The 24,427-nt window shown below is 36.7% G+C and overlaps 1 protein-coding gene and 1 pseudogene across 1 annotated transcript in view; one reads left to right on the top strand and one right to left on the bottom strand.

The window, feature by feature from the left end:
• Positions 1 to 5,181, top strand: part of LOC135770905 (NXPE family member 3-like) — a 12,336-nt gene extending 7,155 nt beyond the window's left edge. Inside the window, exons 11-14 of the mRNA XM_065280818.2 lie at positions 863 to 873; positions 2,652 to 2,911; positions 2,989 to 3,326; positions 4,917 to 5,181. Of these exons, the coding sequence (XP_065136890.2) occupies positions 863 to 873; positions 2,652 to 2,911; positions 2,989 to 3,326; positions 4,917 to 5,111 (804 nt within the window). The 3' untranslated portion in view covers positions 5,112 to 5,181. The remainder of the gene's footprint in view (positions 1 to 862; positions 874 to 2,651; positions 2,912 to 2,988; positions 3,327 to 4,916) is intronic.
• A 15,042-nt stretch (positions 5,182 to 20,223) lies between these two features.
• Positions 20,224 to 24,011, bottom strand: LOC135771626 (NXPE family member 3-like; annotated as a pseudogene).
• Between the last annotated feature and the right edge of the window lie 416 nt (positions 24,012 to 24,427).

Genomic DNA, 24,427 nt, shown 5'->3' with positions numbered 1-24,427 from the left:
GGTCAAACTGTGCAGCCTCTTTGCTCAACACAGTAATGCTCAACCTGTTCGGCAGGTCCAACGATGTCTAGGATTTTAAAAAATGTAGGGGGATGAGGGAACGGCCCCTCCCCAAATGGCATAGTCTGTCGGCCTTTGAAGTAAAAAGTCGCCGAACGCCTACAGTATTTATTGCAGTATAAGCGGTCGGATAGACTATTTGATAGACTAGTAGTAAGTGTGGATTAGGGAGGTTTAAAATCTCTAGCCTGGTGATCAGGACATGAATGGATCAAATCAGCATATTTGCAAAGGTTTATCTCCATATCATAAATAAAAATTATCAGAGTAAATTTGCAGTATCAAATTATATATTTCCTACTATGTGGTTTTATAGACGATAGTATTCAACTTCAATATGACAATATTCTCACAACATTATTATTTCTCATAACTTTCTCATAATTAATAAAAGGAACTGTATTCTTACAGTTATTAAAAAATGCACACATTATTTCACATATGGATATTAGAGGAGAGTATTCATATAACGGCAATGAACGTCTCATATGGCAATACATATCAATATAACTTAACATAACAGAATAATGAAATTAATAAACAGACAAGGAAGCAGGATTCGCATGTAAGTTAAATTATTATTACCGGAAAAACAGCAATATTACTGAAATAAACTATGAGGTAAATGCGCCAAACACGTTAAAATAAATAAGTAATAACAGTGGAAAAAACATTATCATCTCTCAAAACTTTATATGACAAAAATTATATTTAAAGGAAAAATTCTTAGTTATTCAAAGATGCACACATTATTCCATATTCCTCCCGTTTATAACGTTCATCTCTGGCCTCGCTCTAATAGCTGATTATCAGGTGCGCATCTCCGTCTTTCAAACAGGTTTCATTTTGTATAGTTACTCATTTAGGAAAAGTAGCCATGATTTACAGTTATTTTCAGTCGCTAACAAGCATTTGTCCAATCAGTTGTCACATTTTCGAAACTCTAAACACAATTAGCACAGCATCAGTCTTTTGTGGCCATACCATTCACACATTTCATGTCGTTTTCACACAATATGCAGTCAGTAAACACATTTCCACAAAGCTTACATTTTCTTAACAGACAAGCTATACCTCCCACCAAAATTATGGATTGTTTTTGTAGTATTTACAAATGCTTACACACAACATCCCACAATAGAAAAAACAATATTCCAAACCATAGATACAGTATAAAAACCTTTATATTGGGTAAATTGGGCCAACCACAGCTGATTCCAGTCTGGCTTAGGTTATTTTTTCTTTTACATTGATACTTATACAGTAAAAGGAGGACTTTGAGGAGTGATGTTTTTGAAAACAGAAACAGACAAACACTGTAATGTCTGGACGAGGAAGCATAAAAGCAAGGGGCACATGAAGAAGAGCAGGCCCAGTGAGAGGTGCAGTGAGAGATGCAGTTAGAGGTGCAGGAGCAGTGAGAGATGCAGTGAGAGGAGCAGTGAGAGATGCAGGTGCAGAGAGAGGTGAAGTGAGAGATGCAGTGAGAGGTGCAGGGTCAGTGAGAGGAGCAGTGAGAGGAGCAGTGAGAGGTGCAGGGTCAGTAAGAGGAGCAGACCCAAGGAGAGGGCAATGTAGAGGTGTAAGAATGCATGGTGGTGGCATTCCAAGGGCTGCAAGAACAGTAGTCAGTGATGAAATTCATTGATTTCACTAAGAGAGGCTGGTGAAAGAGTGCAGCCCAATTTTAGGAGGTTGCCTCCATTATACGCATCTTTCAACAAACCAACAGGTAAGTATTGCATTTTACATGGATTGTTTCTATTCTCACTTGACATGTCAATAAGGTCATACAATAATGCATATGTAAAAAAATGTGTCCCTCTAAAGAATGCAACGTCTTCCACCCACTGGGGGAAGAGGAAAGCTCCTCAAAAATGATCAAGATCAATACTGTAAAACTTTTTCTGTTCTATCATATTGTGTTTCTACTTTACCTCCTGTAGTCAAGAGTAAGGGGAAAAACTGCTTTTTACTAAAATGCTTTTGAATTTGAACATTGCTATACATGTGGACACACAGTTCGCAACCAAGACATTTAGCGTAAAAAAGGTGGATTGCATGTTTTGCATGAAAAAATACCTGTAAAACTGAAACATAAAAGTCTATGAAGTTTTTGTAATGTTAACAATAGCCAGTATTTTGAAACCTGGTGTACTTTAATTGATTGCATGTACCTTGTGAAGTGAAAAGAAGTGTTATTCTTTGAAAGAATAATTTCATTTTGAGTCAGATTTCCAGTGTTTTGGTAAAGTTAGTGTGTGCAGAGAAAGATTTGTTCTATTTTGAAATGAAGAGTTAGTATTTATTTAACAAAATGTGTTTTTGAGAAGAAAATTATGCATTTGGCCAATTGTGTTTTGTAGGTGGAAAACTGTGTTAAGTGTTTAGAAAAATTATCTGAAGTATGGGTAAGCGCTTGTTAGCGATTGAAAAAAACTGTAATATACTATAATAAATTATCTATATTCTATTTTGAGCTAGAACTTCAAATACCTACTCTGGGGACACCAAAGATTTATTTTACATCTTAAAAAAAAGTCTTGTGAAATGTCCCTTTAATTAATTTGTGTTGATGGCATTTAATAAAGGTTAATTAATAGTGCAAATACAAGGTGTACAGTCACTATAACACTTCATCCTGCAGATGTAACACAGAAATGTCATCCTGGTTTGCACACACCAGTTCCTGCTGGCTTTTACCTGAATGATGTGTGGACATCTTTGTTGTGTAGCACCCGTCGTTTTAATACCCAAACAACAACACAGTGCCTGAAAGACAAACACATCTTTATGATTGGAGACTCGACCCTAAGACAGTGGTTTGAGTTACTGGTGAAAGTTGTACCAAGTAAGATGTGTACTTGAATATTAAGTCATATTCAGAAAATCATACGGTATCATCATTGTTGGTGTTTCTCACTGCAGCTTTGAAGCAGATGAACCTGCATGTTATACATCAGACAGGTCCACTTATAGCAGTGGATGTGGAGAACAACATTGACTTACACTGGAGGTCTCACGGTGTCCCTCTACGAAGTCATAAAACTGAAGTTACTAATCTGCACTACATCAGTAATGAGATTGATGATCTGACTGGAGGACCTCATACTGTGTTTGTTTTTCACCTGGGGATGCACTTTGCGACATTTCCTCTAGATTATTTCACCAAAAGAGTGCTGAGGATCCGCAAAGCGGTATTAGATTTGTTACAGCGAGCACCAGCAACAACTGTTATAATCAAGACTGCCAACACTGGCTTTAAGGTTAGAGTCTTCTAGTATTAATTGTATAAATTGGATTATATGTTGTAAATTATATTAAATTCATGCATTTTAAGGGGCGATTTAAATTTCATGTCTAAAACAGCACGGAATAAGAACGTATAAAGACGCGAAATGACCGCCAAAGATGTTTTTATCTAAAGTGATTTTCAGCTATTTAGGCTTTACTTTCTATTATTAGTAGGCTACATGCATTTTGCATTTTAATCAAACCCATGACATTGGCGTTGTTAGCCATGCTCTACTAGTCAGTGTTCCAATTATGTCAAAGATTTGGGGTCCCATAATCTCTAAAAACAAACGGTGCTAAATAGCACTAAAAGTGGTTCACTGGCTCGTAATCATTAGCCTGGTCCTAGCAGACTCTCGTACATTCATTAAATTTGTACAGAGAGTCTGGCCACGCTTCATTGCGAAGCGTTACTTCCGTTAAGGAGGGTCCTCTGTTGAAGTTTAAAATTATTGGATCTGCCCAGAGTCACTCAGGACCTGCCATAGGCAACCGCTAACGTGTGGTCGTGACGTATATCATGCGCCAAAACCGGCCGGAAACAACAAGTCCGAATAATCAGACGAACAAAACTTAGCAAACATTGTTCTTGCTCCGGCTTTAACTTCTGTATATTTGGCAGTTTTGCAACAACGGACCGAATAGTATTTCTAACATCTTTCTCCGCTGCCATTACTGAACTACAACTCAAACTGACGCACGACCTCAACGTCATCGTTCTTAGCCACCCCCCTCTGTTCGCTGATTGGACCTGCAGATTTTTGCAGGAGAAAACGAAACTCTACACAGCAGTCCCAGACGTTGTACTGAAGCGAAATGAAAATTAAGCGGAAACACGAAGGAGGGCGGAGCCAGGTTACGTAATCATAGGGGAACCATTTTAAATGCCAAAGAGCACATATTTAGTACCTGTGTAGCACCTATGTAGAACCATATCTGGGGCTATAGTGGTGCTATATCACCCCTCAAATGGTTCTTCATAGGTGCTTTATAGGTTCTATATAGCACTAAAAATGGCTCCCCTATGATAACGAGCTTTTAGTGCTATTCAGCATCTTTTTTTTGTTAATAGCCAAGCTGGGACCATCCAGCCCCCCCTTTAATTCGAACACTGCTACTAGTTGAGCTACAGCAATGTACAGAAGAAAAGTATTTTTGGGGGCACACACACACACTCATGCATGCATTCTGGTTTCCATGTTTTGTGGGGACATTGCATAGACGTAATGGTTTTTAAACTATACAAACTGAGTTTTCTATTCCCTTCCCCTATCCCAAACCGTAACCCCAACCATCACAGAGCCTTTCTCATTCTTCAGATTTTCCATAAACATCATTCTGTTTGACTTATAAGCTTTTTTCCACATGTGGACCTCAAAATGTCCCTATAAGATAAAAAATGCACTGGTATTCTTATCTTTGTGGGGACATTTGGTGCCCACAACGTGATAATTACCAGGTACACACACACACACACCTGTATCTATTTATGTAAATAAATATGCAAAGCATATATTATGTGTATTTATATTATGACTTTTGTTTTTCTGTCTTTCTAATAGGATGTGTTTGGCAGTGACTGGTATGCTCTGCAGTTGGACACAATTCTACGGTGGGCTTTTCAGGATGTTGGTGTTTATATTATAGATGTGTGGCAAATGACAGCCTGTCACTACAACAAAGAGAACATTCATCCACGTAAAGTTATCCTCAAAAATGAGATAGACATTTTACTTTCTTTTATTTGTCCTGCATGAACTTTTTAAAAGAAATGACAAAGTCAAAGGATATCATGTTTTGTACTTTATTTTCTAAAATGTGAAAAACAATTATTAATATTTAAAGAAATATATATTATTACTCTGCTGTTTCTTTGTTGGGTATGGTTTTAATAATTTTTAATGTGCAACAAAAACATGGTAAAACTTCAAATATGGAAAACAGTGGCATGCAGAATCTATGGGCCGGTTTAAAAAGATGCATAAAATTAATATCAATGTAATACTGGACGTTAAATAATCAACTTTAAGTTTATTTATGAAGAGACACTGTAAAACCATTAAACCTCAGGTGGTGTAGTTAACTCAAATTTGACCCTCAGGTTGAACTGGTTACAGATATGAAACTCTTGGTGCTCCTAATCTCTTCATCACAAAGGCTTTTGCATTTTTAGCCTTCAGGCTCACATCACTGGGTATCTGCTGAAATATATGATGTAATATATACATATTATGTGGTTCTAAAACTGTAATTTTTCTTCATGTTTAATAGCATTTGAAAGGTCATGGTGCGTTGAGTGAAAGGTCTCATTTCTATAAGTCTAAAGCCCGGAATACACTGCACGAGTTTTGCCTTCCTATAAGATCATTACCTTATCACACTGTGCGACATGGCTCGTTTAAACTCAGGTACGAGAGGCATGTAGACTGTACGATGATGACACGGAAGCTTCGGCGGCAGCGTCGCACGTTGCGCAACGTCACCAGCATGCGCTCGTAGTAAACAAATACCGTCCCGCAGGTCGTAGCAGCAAACACACTGTGCGTTGATCATGCTGAATTTCTGACACTGTCAGAAAACTATCGTAGGCTATCTTTGGACGCAAGACCGGGAAAACGGCCGTCTTTGAACCTCTCTCACTGTATGACATAGGACCACCGATGAAGAGCCACGATCACAGAAATCGCCACGATTGTTTCACGATGGCAATCTTTCATCTGGGACAGCCAATAACTGTGCAGTGTTTTGTGGGCTTTAGATAAGATGGATCAAGGTTTTAGAACTTTGGATAGAAGATGCATTTCTTAGAGGTGGGGTTTTGCCTTGATATTTCTGGCTAGTTTGGCCAGTTGCCAAGATACTCCTGGCTAGTTTGACCAGGTGCTCTTAAGTATCACTTGGTACAGGTCAAACTAGATTTTGGTAGTTTTCTCAAGCTGTGTATAAAAGGTGGCCTGGCAAAATATTCTGGGAGGCATCCTGTAACCAGGAGCTCCCACACTTTGTGTGTGTATTAAAACATCATGGAAGAAATCTTTAACAAAAATCTTCCTACACCATTTAGGTGTATTATATTTACGATGGAGGCATTCTGTTCAGAAGCTCCCACACTATGTGACTATTAAAACATTTTGGAAGAAATCTTTAATAAGAATCTTCCTAGACCACTTTGTGTGTCTTTAATTGCCAGGTATGCATTGCATTTTGTGAAATGTTCATTTTTCTATGCTGATCTTTTAGTGAATGTTTTGATATATTTTTGATGGATTTGAATAACCAAATTATTGATTTAAGTGTATCCTGCCTGGCAAAATAAATTGTTAATATTTATTAATTTCAACTTCTTTTATTAATATTTATTAATTTCAACGACTTCTGTCATGCTCACTGTGTGAAGAGTTTTTGCAAAAGTGACCTAAGTATTGACAAATGTGTCTGTAAAAAAAAACTGTAATACTTACAAAACAAATTATTACTGATTACACTGACTCTACTGATTGTTGTATATATTGTATTATATTGTATAAATAAACTTAATACCTAATCTAGCTAATCTTAGTTTCTGTTGTTTAGAAATAAAGAAATGCTTGTGATCCATTCCTGTCGTCTCCCCTCGATCATCTTAAGCAAACCAAAACATTTTATTTTCAACAAGGTACTTGTTTCAGAGATCAGTTTAGCCACTAGCCAGACAATAAATGACTACAGATCAAAAGTTCTCTTTAATTCAGGCATGAAACCACAACAAATAGATCAATGAAATGTTGTGCATGGTTGAATTGCATGACCATTTAGTTAAATAAACTTTACAGAACAAATAAGCCTGCTGGCTTACCTCCTTTATCCGAGCAATAAATCATAATGTGTACTTAGTCTGACAGCTGGGAGAGCTTCTCTCTTCTGCTTATTTATTGCCCAACCTACCCAACACAGTTAGCCTACTAGTGATGTGAGCCAGAGCTTGTGATTGTTTGTGGTTTTTTTTAATAAATGCCACTTGAGTTTTCATTTACTTAATGTTGATTATTATTCCATAAAGTTAATTAGAGATCATGAGAAAAACTGCAACTAATGTTTGCATTCCAGTCAGATAGATATTGATCTCAGTTTGTTGTTCATGCAAGAATTAAATTTTTTCTTAAGTACTATAGCGATGTAACATTTCAGACTGACTGCCTTTTGAAAATCCTTTCTGAACATCCACAACATTACTGTGCAAAAGTCTTAGGCCACCATCACCAGCTTTGTTGTCCATATTTATTTTTCACTCTTTTTTTAAGATACAAACAGAAAATACAGGAAATATGTACACAACATTAAAAACATCAGTCACACACATCTTGAACTTTTTTAAGTAGACTGAAGTCCTGAAGTCATTCAATTAGAATTAGAAATGAGGATTTCATTTCATTTAGGTTTAAGAGATCCTGCAGCTGCCTGCTATTGCTCAAGTGGAAGGGGAGTTTAAATACTATTATACTATTTTTAATACTACAGACACATTTCCTGTATTTATTGTTGTATTCTAATAAAGTGACTGAGAAATAATTATATATGATCACTATACAATTGCAAAAACAACAAATCTAATGGTAGCATGGTGGCCTAAGAATTTTGCACAGTAGGCTACTGTATATTGCCAAAAGTTTTGGGACACCCCTCCAAATCATTAGATTCAGGTGTTCCAATCACTTCCATGGCCTCCGGTGTATAAAATCCATCACCTAAGCAGACAGTTTTAACAAACATTTGTGAAAGAATGGGTCTTCTCAGGAGCTCAGTGAATTCAAGTGTGGTACAGTGATATGTTGCCACCTGTACAATACGAAATTTCCTCACTACTGAATATTCCACGGTCAACTGTCAGTAATATTATAACAAAATGGAAGCAATTGGGAAAAACAACAACTCAGGCCACGTAAAATCACATAGCGGGATCAATGCCTGCTAAGGCACACAGTGTGCAGAGGTCAATAACTTCAGAGCTCCAAACTTCGTGTGGCCTTCAGATTAGCTCAAGAACATTGCCTAGAGAGCTTCATTAATTGATACACAAGTTAATCAGCACAAGTTGATCCATACACATGTTATGGGAAGGGCAATTTGTCATCTTCAATTCACCTATGCACAAAACGATAAGTTGTGTAATTTTATATAATTTGATGCATTGGCCAAAAAGCTATTTTGATATGTAAAAGTTTAGAAAATAGACAAACATATATAGGCTGCCTATTAATCAACTATGGTTGCAATTACAAAATTAAACTGGTAATATTATGCACAATTATATACCATTGAAGTATAAACATGGTTTTAAAAATTGTCAAGAAACAACCTCAAGCCCATCATCACAACACTACAAACTTATTATTAGCAATGATGTTTTTTTTAATCTTCAAGTTAATTTGAAGATTATATAGTGACAAATGATTGACTTTAAAGGTCATCTTTAAACATGGTTTCTCTGCCATGTTTAAAGATGTTGTTTACTGGAATGTTTCTAGGGATTATATGTTTTCTGGTGAGATATTCCACTTGACACATCTGACTTTTAAAATTCCTCCCATATCTAGGTGTGTCTTATTCAACTAACTGTTTTGTTAACCTTTAACTTTCAAAATTCCTCTCTGGTCTAGGTGTGTCTCATCTTTTTTTGTGTGTGTGTGGGGGGTGGTGTATGTTACTACTTCCTTGGGCTAAATTCTTGTATTGTTTGTTCTTGTATTGTAAGGAAATGAGGAATTAACTTTTCATAAAACATTTTCATATGTATTGTATGTGATGCCCAAAAACAGTTTCTTGTATATAATGTATATAATTATAATGTAAACTTTCCTTATAATTCCCCATTTTTATTTTTTTTATTTAATTCTTAAAAGTGTGATTTAGACTTGCATGTTTTTATTACACTGAAAAGATATTTTGACAGTTGATTATTAACCACACTCTAAAATTTTCTGTAGTTATGCAGTTGTTTGCCAGTAACTTACTGTAGATATACATTTCTGTTATTAACTGGCAACAGTTTGTTTAAAGTAAAATGAACATTAAACATTAACAAGTCTTCGTCTTTACAGAAAAAATAACAGCCTTGTGCAAAGCATTTATTCCTTCAGATTTTGGTTCCCAGAATGCTTTGCATGAGGCTGTTCCCTTTCAGTCAGTCACTACGATGTCACATCATCATCGACGAACTGGGTACCACTTCGCGGGGACCTATCCACTTCAAAACCGCCAATGAACTTGGCATGCAGGTATTTGCCCCGCCAGGTGCGTTACAAGCAGCAGGTGCATAATACCAAAATAGCTTTATTTGCTTCGAAAGCTGGCAGGATCTCTGCTCACGAGAAGCTATTCTTAAAACCCTACAGAAGTACACTGCTGCTAGAGTTGGTTGGACTTCAGCGCCACAGCGCTGGATGCGGTGCGTATATTGCTCCCAGGATGGCCACGATAGTTGCGTCACGTGTCTGGGGCTCCAGCATGCTGAAGCAGTGTTTTGTGATGGCTCATACTCCATCTGTGAGGGCATGACCCAGCTTCCAAGCCTAGTACTGCTAAGGGTGCAGTTACCAAGCTTGCGAAGGGAGACCCCCTTATAACAATGCTGATGTTCGTCCAGTGGCTCTCAGCACCCTGATCCATCATCAGCGGAGGTTCCAATGGCCTGTGTTCTAAGGTGTCCTCGCCCTCTGTTATGCCTTCCTTGGATGCGCTTGTCACCACCTTCGGAGGCCGATCCAGATTTGGGGATGTTGTGTTTGACCCCGAGATGGCAGCCCTGCTCGCTCGGGTGGTGGCAGCGGTCGGCTTTGAGTGGACTGAACCTCCCTCACCTGAACTATCCTGATTAATGGTACTTTGTGGGTGCTCAGGCTGCCCAGTCCTCACCCCTCGTGCCCTTCTTCCCTGAGGTGCATGAGGAGTTGACGCGGTCATGGAAAACCCCGTTTTCTGCACGGAACCGACCGTATCGGCACTCACCTCTAACCTCTCTCGAGGGTGGAGTTAGCAGGGGGTATGTCGGTATCCCGTTAGTGGAGCGCCCGGTTGTGATGCAGTTGTATCCGACTGGTGTCGCTTACTCCTGGCAGGCACAGCCTACTCTCCCCTCACAGGTCTGTAAGCATTCGTCCGGCTTGATGGGTACTGCTTACCGGGCTTGTGGGGAGGCAGCTTCAGCCCTGCATGCAATGCCATTGCTGCAGGTCCACCAGGCCAAGGCTCTAAGGGATCTACACGAGGGGGGTCACGACTCGGTGGAGTTTTCTGAACTCCATGCGGCTAGTGACCTGGCGCTTCATGTGACCAAGGTCACCGCACATGCCAGCGGTCGTGCGATGTCCACCCTGGTGGTCCATGAATGCCACCCCTGGATGTGCCTGGTGGACATGAGAGAAGCCGATAAATCCTGGCTTCTCAATGCTCCGATCTCCCAGGCCGGCCTGTTAGTTGAGACTGAGGCTATCAATCACAACCTGCCACGTCGGAAACGTTCTGCTCCTGCCCCGTCAACGTCGGCGCCTCAGAGAGCATCCTGCAGCAGCTGCCTCCTTTCCTCATGGGGGTTCTTTTAAGAAGTGCGGAACCGGTGGCCAGCAGCACGCCCGCTGAGCCTGCTAAACAAGGTGAAAAAGAAAATCCAAGCAGCCTTGACACGGGTGACCTGGAGGTAGAAGGGATTGTTCTTCGGGAGAGGGTGAAGACACCAGGGCTGGCTGAGGGCCGGGTGGGGAATCTTTGGTTTCAGTTATTTTCTGTTCTGCCGGCTTTTCAGTCGGCCTAATTTACCACAAAAAGAGTGAATTCCACTTTCATCTCCAGGTCTTCTGAAGGGTACCAGAGATTCGAGTGGGCTCATAATCCCTCCTCAGTCTCTGTCTCTTTATGGGAGCATGGGAGGCTGGCACAGGCTCATAACCCAGCATCCTCCTCTCTCTCTCTCCTTTGCCACCAGGTGCATAGAGCGGCTCAGGACATCCTTAACAGAGTCTGCTCTCGCTGCTCTGCATCTCTCTGTCATATCATGTACTGTTCGGAGTTCTCTATGAGCAACCTGTTGGTTGTTTAATATTTTTATGATCTTGATAGGGTTTTAGCCACAAACCCCCATTAATTACTGACTAAGTTTCTACAATTTACTAAAGCACACTAATGTTCCTACTTGAGTCTCAAGCTGAGATGAAGCTTAACTGGACTAACAACATTAAGGTTTAAATGCATACCCTATTGTTCAAAATTAAAGCATAAGACAAATGCATAGATTCCAGAAGCTTTGACTTCTGACTTCTGAGTCTCAAGCTGAGATGAAGCTTAACTGGACTAACAACATTAAGGTTTAAATGCATACCCTATTGTTCAAAATTAAAGCATAAGACAAATGCATAGATTCCAGAAGCTTTGACTTCTGACAAAAGCCTGTCAGACTTGTAACTAAATGGCATTACTTACAATAATGTTAAGTCTGTACAAAATATATGTTTAGTCACTTTTTCAGAAGTTTTGAAATGGACTGTATGTATCCAATAGCCCAGTGTTTCCCAACCACTGTGCCGTGGCACACTAGTGTGTAGTGACCACTTGTTTGGTGTGCCGTGGCAAAATAACACATATTAGAACATAATGCACACCCAAGGTGGTTACACTGTGGGTGCACATTTTTTCAAATAAATCAAAGGACCGGATTCAATTATTCCACGTTTACCACGGTTACCACATAAGACATTGCTCTGGTGGTTATTTTAAGACCTTTTGACTGGGTAGGTCTGTGTTTATCTGAAAATAATGCAAACCCGTGGAAAATTTCTCAACCAATCAGAATAAAGAGCCCTGTTGTTCATTCTGCACAAACTATAAATTAAACAGTTACAACTTTAGATTTTTAAAATGTATAAGTAAAGGCTGAAATGAACATGAACTATGTTTAATAAATACTGTAGAAGTATTTTTTATAAAAATAAGTTAAAGGATGTTGGTTAACCCATTAACTGTTAACATTTTTAACCATATAGTTAACTGTTACTGTGCCATTTAAAAGGGTCAAATAATGAAAGCTAATCTGCATCATTTTTATAAAAAAATATACACAACATACTAGCAAAGCATTTACACATAAACCACCTTTTTGGTAACTGCCCTCCGAAACTCGGCCCACTCAGTGCCGATAAATAAAAAGCAGAACAGATGCTATAATATTCGTCAAACTTACTGTATGGTGACAGATATATGCTGGTTGTAACCTGTTTATTCAGTACAAAAACAAATGTTCAACACAAGGCTTAGCAAATCTATGAACATTTGAACCCTCTAATGACAGATTACTGTCGGTAAGGTGTGTATTTAATTCAAAGGTAACTTAGCAAGAAAGGACAGAATGTGAACTCTACACAGAGAAAAGCTGTGCAGAGAACCAGTTTTTAAATGTCTAAATAGCTACACATTTGTTACAAGACAAAATATTTGTTTTTACCAGTAAAGAGGCATGGCAGAAGAGATGGCTCTGGGGCCTTAAGCAACTGCCCTTTTTCAAAATGAATTAAAAGTGACCCCCCCAACCCCATTACAATGATTATCAACAACAATATTGTGTTAAAAAAATGCAATCAAGCCTACAATTTAAGTAGGCCTATATAATTTCCCTGCTGGAAAATCCATTTTGGGATGTTTGGAAGATGGATTCTATATGATTAATCTAAACGGGTGCTTAACCCATAACAAAGTGCTCCAATTGGTTTAAGAATATTGTGCATGCTAAGTGACCTTGTTCCACAAATCTAATAATAATAATAATGTTTTATTTATAAAGTGACTTTCCCAACCTCAAGGTCGCTGTACAAGGAAAACATATTAAAGAACATTATAATAACAACATACAATTAGCAGAGTGGTGACAGTACAGAAATCACATACAGCGAACATGTATAAACAGACATGAACGATAATGCCTAGCAAATCATGGATATACAGATACATAGAACCCTAGGCATATGTACGCTGGAAATACTTAATAAAAAGATGGTTTTTTTAGGTTAGATTTAAAGGAGGTTATGGAGGAAATGGCGCAAATAGATAATAAGAGGGAATTCCAGAGTTGAGGTGCCACGGTTTTAAAGGCTCTTCGCCCATAGTGGTAAGACAGAAACGGGGAATTGTCAGTAATTTCGCATCTGATGACCTAATGCAGGGGTGTCCACTCCTGTTCCTGGAGGGCCGGTGTCTCTGCAGAGTTTTATTCCAACCCTAATCAAACACACCTGATCCAGCTAATCAAGGTCTTACTAGGCAGACTAGATACTTTGAGGCAGGTGTGTTGAGGGAAGTTTTATATAAACTCTGCAGGACACAGGCCCTCCAGGACTGACTTTGGACACCCCTGACCTAATGGAACGAGAAATTAAATAAGGGTGCAGCAACTCAGCAAGACTTTGTTGTGCAAGTCCATTTAAGCACTTTAACACTAGCAGGAGAATTTTGAATAGTATGCGGAGGGACACAGGGAGCCAATGAAGCTCACAAAGCAAGGTGGTGATGTGATCTGATTTTTTGGCGCAATATATGACTCTGGCAGCAGCATTTTGTACATGTTGAAGCCTCTCGATTGATGGGCAGACCAAGAGAGTTGCAATAGTCAAGACAGGAGGTGATAAGTGGATTTATTACCGAGTTTTAGTATCTTTGAAGATAAATGCAGGTAATAATCGGGCAGTGTTGTGCAGGTGGTAGAACGTCTTAGTTATTGAGCCTATATTTTATTGAAAGTTCAAGGATGAGTCAAATAATATTCCAGGCAAAAGATTTGTAAATGATTCGAGGCTTCATGAAGCAGTGTTTCTACATCAGTCAATATTACCTATAACATTCAAATTTAGCCTAAATTTAGATGTTACAGACCATTCAATTTTATAAAAAAAATATTATTAGTAGTAAAAATAAAAAAATCGTTGGTAACAAACAAAAAACAAGAAACTAACACAGAAGATACATTAAACCTGACAATAAAGTCCTATTTGTGTGATTGTGTGATCATTGTAGATTGTAAGTTTGAATACTTAATTCTGTGCTGTGTTAACACACCATTGAATTGGACTAATACTGTAACATCTATAACTAACAATACATGAAACCTTACATAATAAAATAAAACATGACATCAAACGCAACATAAGACTTGATTACCTTATCCGTTAACATGATTTCAGACGTTGAGTTAAAGACAACAAATCCCATAATTCCATGCTGCTTCAGCTTCAGAGCATCATTAATCTACATTATTGCTATTGTTTTGATTGTTTTGGCGCCCTCTAGTGGCTAATTCTACGTACTGAACCTGGGATGATTAACTTTGTCAATTAATTCCAACTCTAAACAACAATTTACTCTATTATGTTAAATTTACTCTTATGGTGTTGAATGTAGAAATGTTTAACACTGAAATTTTAACTCTCCAATATTTGCTGTGTACATCAGTAATGAGATTGATAATCTGACTGGAGGACCTCAATCCACTTCACCTCCACAATGTTGTCCTAGATTTGATACAATAGGCACATACTACAGTAATAATCAACACTGGCTATACATACTGGCTAAGGTAAGAGGTTAAGTGTTAAAAAGGGGCCCTGCCATTGTTTTATCTTCAAGATCAAGGTTGATATCGTGCCTCAGATGTAAACTGTGTTTAAAATTATTATGCACATGCCATTTTTGTTTATTTTTCCAATACAGTCAGTAAGTTTAGAAATTTTACTTTACTCTCAACACTTATATGAGAGTGTGGTTGTTATTATATTTACATGAAATTAAAATGTTATAAAATACTTGATACTTTGAAAAAATATGCAAAACATGCTGTTCCAAATTATTAATTATAAAACGGGCAGTTCTGGTTCTTCATTTTGATTGGTTGAGACGCGTTCTAAGCCGTGATAAAATACACTGGTAACCTCACGGTTCAGACCACATTACAAGTATCACTGCGCCACTGTTGCTGCCTACTGATTTATGAAAATAAACACCACAGTCTTTAATCATATTTTTAATTTGTCTACAATTGCAAAATTAATGGCGATATCCAGATAAATGTCAATAAATATTGTTGAGTCATCTCGTCGATAAAGAGAAAACGTTGTCTGAAGAGTTTATAAGTCAAGTTCATACGTCCGCTTTTATCCACTGGGTGGCGATCTTACCCGACTTAAACACTGACGCATTCACTCAACACTGAAAACACAGCGTGTAAATTCTGATGGCTCAATCTGTTCTCTTTCTAAAGTTCTTCACAAATATAGAATTATCTCCGCTTTTAGCTAAAAAATTTGAGAGGTGATAAGAGAACAATGAAGGTAGGATGAATGAAAGTTTTTTGTTTGTTTGTTTTTGTTTGAAAGCGGATGGTCTGTTCTTTCATTTGATATTTTATGATTATTTAAGAAGATAATTTTTCTGCAAGGCATTAAACTAAAACTGGGTGGCGCTGACGGGGAAAGAGTTCAGCATGCTTCCAAGCATATTTGATCATCACTTCAACAGCTGCACAATATAAATGTTAATGTATAAATTAGATAAATTGTGATTTATAAAATAAACACCACAGTCTTAAATCATATTTTCATTGTGTCTTTGCTGCATCTCTGTTTGTTGGAACTGCGCTCTGTTTCAGTCACACTTGATTCTGAGGAACTACTTTGTTTGGCGGAAGAGTAATATTTGTACTAATATAATTACAACTTATTTGTGTTTTATTTTATAAAATCCCGCTAACGTTATGCATATGAAGTAACCGTTTTATAAACGCAATAAACCCCTTGAAGCGTTGGTTACCAGTGCATTTTATAACAGCTAAGGGGGTTTTAGGCACTCCGCTTCGCGTCGTGCCTAACAACGCCCCTTAGCTGTTATAAAATGCACTGGTAACCCACTGCTTCTTGGGGTTTATTGCTTTAGCAAGTTGTAGTTTAATAGAATATGGGTAAAAGATATTTCTAAAGACAAAAAAGTGTGCATTATCTTAAAAAAGCTAATTGCTTCCTATCATAATTTATATTTGGTGGATCTAAACAGAAATTATTTAAGATTTATAAGTGTTTCACAGTACAGAAAATGTGACTACAAAAGCTTTTTTTTAAAGAAAATATTAGGAAAAGGCAGCAATAAAAATCCACTGTTAAGAAGCAAACATGTATTTAAACCTGCTGGTGTCTCTGGAATCCCAAGAACCCCTTTAGGGCATAAAGCTGTATTTCTACCCCAAACATAACTTGCAAAAATGAAACATTTGCTGTGACCTCAGAATATAACATACATTTTAAAACAGTTTTATTAATTGACATGCCATATTACACTGAATAGTATAGATGAATTTCATTCTGGATTGTTTGTTGTAATTTAACGAAGTAAAAATACTTCGTTACTGTACTTAAGTAGAAATTGCACGTATCTGTACTTTACTTCGCTATTTAAATTTATGTCAACTTTCACTTTTACTCCACTACATTTTCTAGATAAAATGCACATTCTATTTAGCGTAGTGTTGCCAAAGGATGAGGAAGCACAACTGTAACTGCAATGAAAGCACCTACTGAAGGACCTCCTGTTATCATAATCGACCACCCCGACGATGAACAGGGTGAGAAAGCTAACGTTATACACCCGTGGACGTATTTGTAAGAAATGTTTTTGTACATTGGAATTAAAGATTCCCGATTACAGAATAAAGTGCCTCTTATGCCTACCGAAAATCACTTACATTGTCATTTAAAAACTCCCCGTCCAACCTGAAGAATCACATCAAGGAACGTTAAAATAATAGTTATTAAGTAAATAATAACGCTTCGCGTCGTGCCTAACAACGCCCCTTAGCTGTTATAAAATGCACTGGTAACCCACTGCTTCTTGGGGTTTATTGCTTTAGCAAGTTGTAGTTTAATAGAATATGGGTAAAAGATATTTCTAAAGACAAAAAAGTGTGCATTATCTTAAAAAAGCTAATTGCTTCCTATCATAATTTATATTTGGTGGATCTAAACAGAAATTATTTAAGATTTATAAGTGTTTCACAGTACAGAAAATGTGACTACAAAAGCTTTTTTTTAAAGAAAATATTAGGAAAAGGCAGCAATAAAAATCCACTGTTAAGAAGCAAACATGTATTTAAACCTGCTGGTGTCTCTGGAATCCCAAGAACCCCTTTAGGGCATAAAGCTGTATTTCTACCCCAAACATAACTTGCAAAAATGAAACATTTGCTGTGACCTCAGAATATAACATACATTTTAAAACAGTTTTATTAATTGACATGCCATATTACACTGAATAGTATAGATGAATTTCATTCTGGATTGTTTGTTGTAATTTAACGAAGTAAAAATACTTCGTTACTGTACTTAAGTAGAAATTGCACGTATCTGTACTTTACTTCGCTATTTAAATTTATGTCAACTTTCACTTTTACTCCACTACATTTTCTAGATAAAATGCACATTCTATTTAGCGTAGTGTTGCCAAAGGATGAGGAAGCACAACTGTAACTGCAATGAAAGCACCTACTGAAGGACCTCCTGTTATCATAATCGACCACCCCGACGATGAACAGGGTGAGAAAGCTAACGTTATACACCCGTGGACGTATTTGTAAGAAATGTTTTTGTACATTGGAATTAAAGATTCCCGATTACAGAATAAAGTGCCTCTTATGCCTACCGAAAATCACTTACATTGTCATTTAAAAACTCCCCGTCCAACCTGAAGAATCACATCAAGGAACGTTAAAATAATAGTTATTAAGTAAAGCCACAATGTCAATGTGATTCAACATTAGTTATCATAAGCCGTATTAGATAATTATCTGTCTAATGTGATGGCCAGGCGCACATGTTTAATAAACGTCAACGTTACGCCGCTGATTTTCCCATGGATTTATTTAATTCACAGAGAACTCTCAAATGAAACACGCTTAACTGTTTATGGTAACAGCATAACTGCCGGCCGAATATTCCCTCCGGTAGGCTAATGTTAGATTGAGAAATATTTTTAAAAAACTGCTATGTTAATCAGTGACAGGTTAGAAAGAAAGTGTTAAGGACTGTATTCACGTCTTCAAAAGCATCATAAGTTTTGTCAAACTTGAGATTTCCTTTTATGTTAATTAACTCAAAACTAGGATAAATAGGATAATGTTGTGCTAATGTTATACATTGTGAATGTACGCTTGCATTGTTGATCAAAGTCACAGTGCTTTCATTGCCACACAACGAGTTGGCATTTTTTTCTTAGTATAGCAGCTAACTTAAAGGAGTCCACTTTTTTCAAAAATATGCTCATGTTTTAAAAAGAAATAAGTTATTTATTTTTCATTTTTACCTGAAGTTCATACAAAAGTTAAATTTCTGCTTTTTTATTTGATGTCAGCTCTAAAAATATGCTGTTTGCTCTTTGAACTTAAGAGAATTGTGCCTGAGAAGTCCTGGAAAAAAAATATTTTTATTTAATGATTGAGATTAAGAAGATAATGGGAACTCTGAATATGCTTTACTATAAGAAAGCCACAATAAAGTTCACCATCAAAGTTCTAACCGCTTGCTTTAAAAAAACTTTTTACTTTTACTTCAAATACTTAAGTACATTAAATATCAGAAAATTACTTTTGATACTTAAGTACAGTATATATCAGATACTTTAAGACTTTTACTTGAGTAATATTTTAAAAGACAACTTTCACTTCTACCAAAGTCTTTTTCTAGTACAATACTTGTACTTTTACTCAAGTATTGCTTTCTAGTACTTTATACAACACTATAGCCACTATGTTCAAAAATGTTTTGAAAAGTATATTACCGATAAAATCTGAGAAGAATTCAGAGTACATCATGTGTCTATAATAATCTAATTATAGCTGTTCCGAAGTATGCACAAGACACAAGACATTTTCTCTGTAATATTAAATTCTTACTTTGCTGTCCACACTGGAATGCCATAAGTTAGAGAATTATATAAAGAAAAGTATTAAAGGTCACGTTCTTCCTGATACTATTTTTAAACCCTAGTGTGTGATGTTGCTATAATAGCATAAATAATACCTGTAAAATTATAAAGCTCAAAGTTCAGGCGATATATTTTTTTTAACAGAATTCGCCTTTCAAAGCCTACAGCGAACGTCCGGTTTGGATTACAGCCCTCTACATCCTGCTTTAATGACTAAACTCTAAAAGCTTTAACTAAACTCCGCCCACAGGAATACGTCAGTCGCCAGCTAAGCTAAAGGCAAGCTAAGCTGCTATCGAATCACAACATACTAAACAAGCTACACAATCAAACCTCAATACGTATTTCTGAAGGAGGGACTTCATAGAACAAAGAAGACATCAGCCCGTTTTTAAGACAGTGAAAACAGCAGTATACAGATTAGTAAACTGTGTGAAAAATACAGCGTTTGTTTACATGTAAAACATGAACAAATGTTATATTGCACACTGTAAACACAACTAAAGCTTCAAAAACACAGAAAGAAGTTTTGACTTTTAAAAAAGATGACATAATTTATTAAAACAACTTGATATTGTTTCATTTAATTTGTAAAGTTAAGTAACATAAAAAATATATGTTGATTTGACAAAAATGCTGAATTTTTTTCTAAGTGCAGTATGTGTTATTATGTGATGTACACAGTTATATAAATTAACCTGCAAAGTAACAATTGAGCAATATGTAGGTACAAAGTAAGTGTGCAACTTTTCAGTTCCTTTATGTCAGATTTTCTTCGACAGTTCGTAATTTATCTGCCACCCTAGCAGTTTCTGACACTAAATAGGGTATTACCCTGTTTTACACATTCACTATAAAAATGAATAAAATAAAATAAAAACAACTGTTGCTTTCACATCCTGATTGCTTCTGACAACATCATTCAGGGCAAATAAAAGACAAAAATATGTCCATTTCATTTTTGATGATGACGGGACCTGGATGAAAGTTCTCTTTGTTGTAACGACAGGCTGTCATTTGCCAAACATCCAAAATATAAACACCAACATCCTGAAAGCCCACCGTAGGATTCTGTCCAACTGCAAAGAGTACTGTAACAGTCACTGCCAAACACATCCTTGAAAGAAAGAAATACACCTTAGGCACAATATAAACATGCATATATACAGAATATGCAATGTATGCAAGTTTCTCTGTAAACGTTTTTGATTGATAAAATTAACTTTTTACCTTATAGCCGGTGTTTACGGTTTTGATTATAACGGTAGTGTCTGGTGCCCGCTGTAACAAATCTAGCACAGCTTTGCGGATCCTCAACACTCTGTGGGTGAAGAAATCCAGAGGATATGTTGTGAAGTGTGGTCCCAGATTAAAGACAATAACAGTGTGAGGTCCTCCAGTCAGATCATCAATCTCATTACTGACGTAGTGCAGATTAGAAACTTCAGTTTTCAGACAGCGCAGAGGAAGACCGTGAGCCCTCCAGTGTAAGTCAATCATAGGTGTCATTTACACTGGGGACGCTGGGGACATGTCCCCACCACTTTTTGAAATGGCTGATTTTGTCCCCACCACTTTTTGAAAGCATTTGGTTAAAATCTTCTGAAAAATCAAACAATACCTGTGCGACGTACACTGCAAAAATGACTTTCTTACTTAGTATTTTTGTCTTGTTTTCAGTAGAAATATCTAAAAATTCTTAAATGAAGCACAAATTCACTTAAATTGTATAGTTTTTGTCTAAAAACTAGACTTATTTTCTTTGGTCATTTTGCTCATCAAGAAAATACATCTTGATTTAAGATTTTTAAGATATTTCTACTGAAATCAAAACAAAAATACTAAGTAAGAAAGTCAGATTTTCAAGAAAAAAATCTTAGTATTTTTGCCTTGTTTTCAGCAAAAATATCTAAAAATTCTTAAATTAAGATGCTTTTTCTTGATGAGCAAAAAATCTAGTTTTTAGACCAAAAATATCAAATTTAAGTGATTTTGTGCATAAAACAAGCAAAAAAATCTGCCAATGGGGTAAGCTATTTTTTTCTTGAAATTTTCTTGAATTTAGTGTTTAAGAAAAATGTTCAAGATTTTTTTGCTTACCCCATTGGCAGATTTTTTTGCTTTTTTATGCACAAAATCACTTACATTTAGTATTTTTGGTCTAAAATTTTGGTCTAATATTTTTGGTTCTTAGGTCATTTTGCTCATCAAGAAAAAGCATCTTAATTTAAGAGTTTTAAGATATTTTTACTGAAAACAAGAAAAAAAATACTAAGAATTTTTTTCTTGAAAATAATTTTTTGCAGTGTACGACTGGTTTTGTGGTCCAAGGACACATATGTTGTGTTGTGTGCTTATAGTGTATTTTCTTTTACATAATAATGACTTTCATTGTAATCATTGACTTGCTGTTTTATGGTGCTTTGGCACTGTTCGGTTGAGCTGGTGTTGTAGGGACTCTTATATGTGCAGTCGACATTGTTGAGGGTTTTATGAGTATTTTCGTGTTGTTGACTGGCCTACTACGCTATGCCCATTTTTGATGGGCCGTTATTCAAAATTTTTCCTGTCCTGCTGTAATGTTTTTTTCATCTGATCTTTTGTCCCCACCACTTTTCAAAACAAACTGACGCCCCTGAAGTCAATGTTGTTCTCCACATCCACTGCTATAAGAGGACCTCCGTGATATTCAACATGCAGGTTCATCCGCTTTAAAGCTGCAGTGAGAAAAGCCAACAATGAAGATGATCCCAATTTTTTTGTCAAAATTATCTGATTAAGATAAAATCTTACTGAACCAGTAAACATTCAAAGATTTTTAGATTCATAGGGAGATTTATATCTATCTCACTTGGTACTGCTTTCAGCAAGAACTCAAACCACTGTCTCATGGTCGAGTCTCCCATCATGTAGATGTGTTTGTCTTTCAGGCACTGTAAAATGACGAGTGCTACACACAAAAGAAGTCCAAACATCATTGAGGTAAAAACCAGCTGGAACTGGTGTGTGCAAACCAGGATGACATTTCTGTGTTACATCTGCAGGAAAAAGTAAAATAGTGACTCTAAGTTAAAATTGTAATTTCACAATGCCAAATTATTAAATGGGTTAAATAAACAAAATGCATTTCCACAAGTCACAATTGAAACTGATATTGTGAAGCTTTAGAAGCTAAAAATTAAACTAGTTTTCTAGGTGCAGGATTTTCACGATAATAAAAACCTAAAAATGCAGAAAGAAGCAATAAAAAATATGTCCAGATTCTGTAGTGCTACGTTCCACAATTTATCATTAATTTTATGCAGTTAATCAAGTTTGGCATATGATGTTGGCAGGGCCGGCGCCACATATAGGCAGAGTAGGCAATTGCCTAGGGCCTCGAGCTTAGAGGTGGGGCCTCCATAGTCATAAAATCCCTATACGCTAATACACCAATCAGGATGGACAGCAACAAGTGGTCTCTTTGTCTATTGGGTATAAATGAATTGTCACTCACCTGTAGCAAAGAGTATAGAAGTATACTCTTTGCCTGTAGTGAAACCACTTATGTGGGTCCCGCAGGTCCCACCCTCTGAACGTAAGATAAGATTGATATGCAAAAAAAAAAAAATCTGCAAAAAGTCAATGATTTATGATGGCGCCTAAACGAGTGCATCCTTTGGGGGCTGCTAAGCGAAAGGCAAAGCAGGCACGCAAAAAAAAGTGCAGTGCGTGATGAAGGTATGTGATTTGTCATCATTTTTTGAAGTAATTTGTAAAGTAACATGTGCCAAATCCAGATCATTCGCTTTATTTTACTGACTTTTTCAGTTTAATCTGACTGAGGCGACCGTCGTAACGCGTCCACTCGAGACTGTCAGACGTGATGAAATTTGCTTGTATAATAACATCGCGTCAGGAACTGATTTGCATTATATTACAGTAAATTAATTTGAGTTCAAAGACAATAAGCAAATACAATTGAGTATGTTTAATTGTTTCAAATATCTGTATATTGTAAATAAGCTACGCTGTTGTTTAGTTGCTCAAACATACTACTTAATTTTTAAATCAATAAATACTTAATAAACAGAAGCATATTTTTAACAATAAACTGTTCTTTTTGCCTAGTTTGTACGTTTTACTTCCATTAGCAGTTTATTTGTGTATATATATTGTGTTTAATGTATTGCAATGGCATAATGTGGCAATATTAAATCATTGTTTTTTTAGGGGAAATCATGTTCATACCCAGATAGAAAATAACTATAAAGTCACTGATGTTTATGAACTGAAGTGATGTCCAGCAAGTGTACTTCTGTAAATGTAATGTTGTTCTGTATAGATGTTTTCCTTGTTCTGTGTTATTGCAAAAAAAAAAATTACTGAACAAATTACAGCAAAACTACTACTAAAATCCTGGCTAACTTAAATACTTACTCGTTTTAAAATGATAATAACCAGTTACAGACTTAAAGTTTTAATAATTTTGAGGTGTGCCCAAACTTCCGCATGCCACTGTATAGAGGCAATAATGTTTATTAAATAAAGCAGCAGGCACTTATTTTGACAACACACCTGGTGCACACGGTTCACACGAAGCAGCGAACACATATTTTGAAATGACAAGCAACACACATGACACACTGACCACATATTTCAAATTTGCGCCCATCGGAGTAGAAGTCATCAGCAGACATGTAAGAGATATAGTACCTTTTTGGGACTTTTGGATGAGAAAAGCTTTGCTTGAAAGAAATCCCCTCCATAACGTTTAGATTTATTGTTAAAGTCTCTGGCATGGATAGTAACAAAAATCTCCTCCCCTATTTGGTAGCTTTCTTTCAGGTTCTGAATGATGAAAGTGGAGTGATCTGGACTTGTACTCATAGACACATTTGTGATTAGTGTGTCTGGTCCAGCCCAGTAAAGAGTCTGCTGTAAACTGGAGTAACTTTCTGAACTGATCCCAAATTCAGAATAAAATGAACTTGAACTTGACTCCGAGTCTTCTGAACCTATTTCTAGCTGAACATCTGCAGGAGAGGTGGATACGTTTCTGGAATTGTAAAGTTTTGCAAAATGTTGTGACAAAAAGCTGGTTGGAGGATGTTTC

This window comes from Paramisgurnus dabryanus, chromosome 8, assembly GCF_030506205.2.
Source record: "Paramisgurnus dabryanus chromosome 8, PD_genome_1.1, whole genome shotgun sequence".
Lineage (NCBI taxonomy): Eukaryota > Metazoa > Chordata > Actinopteri > Cypriniformes > Cobitidae > Paramisgurnus > Paramisgurnus dabryanus.
This window is presented reverse-complemented; position numbering and strand designations above follow the sequence as displayed.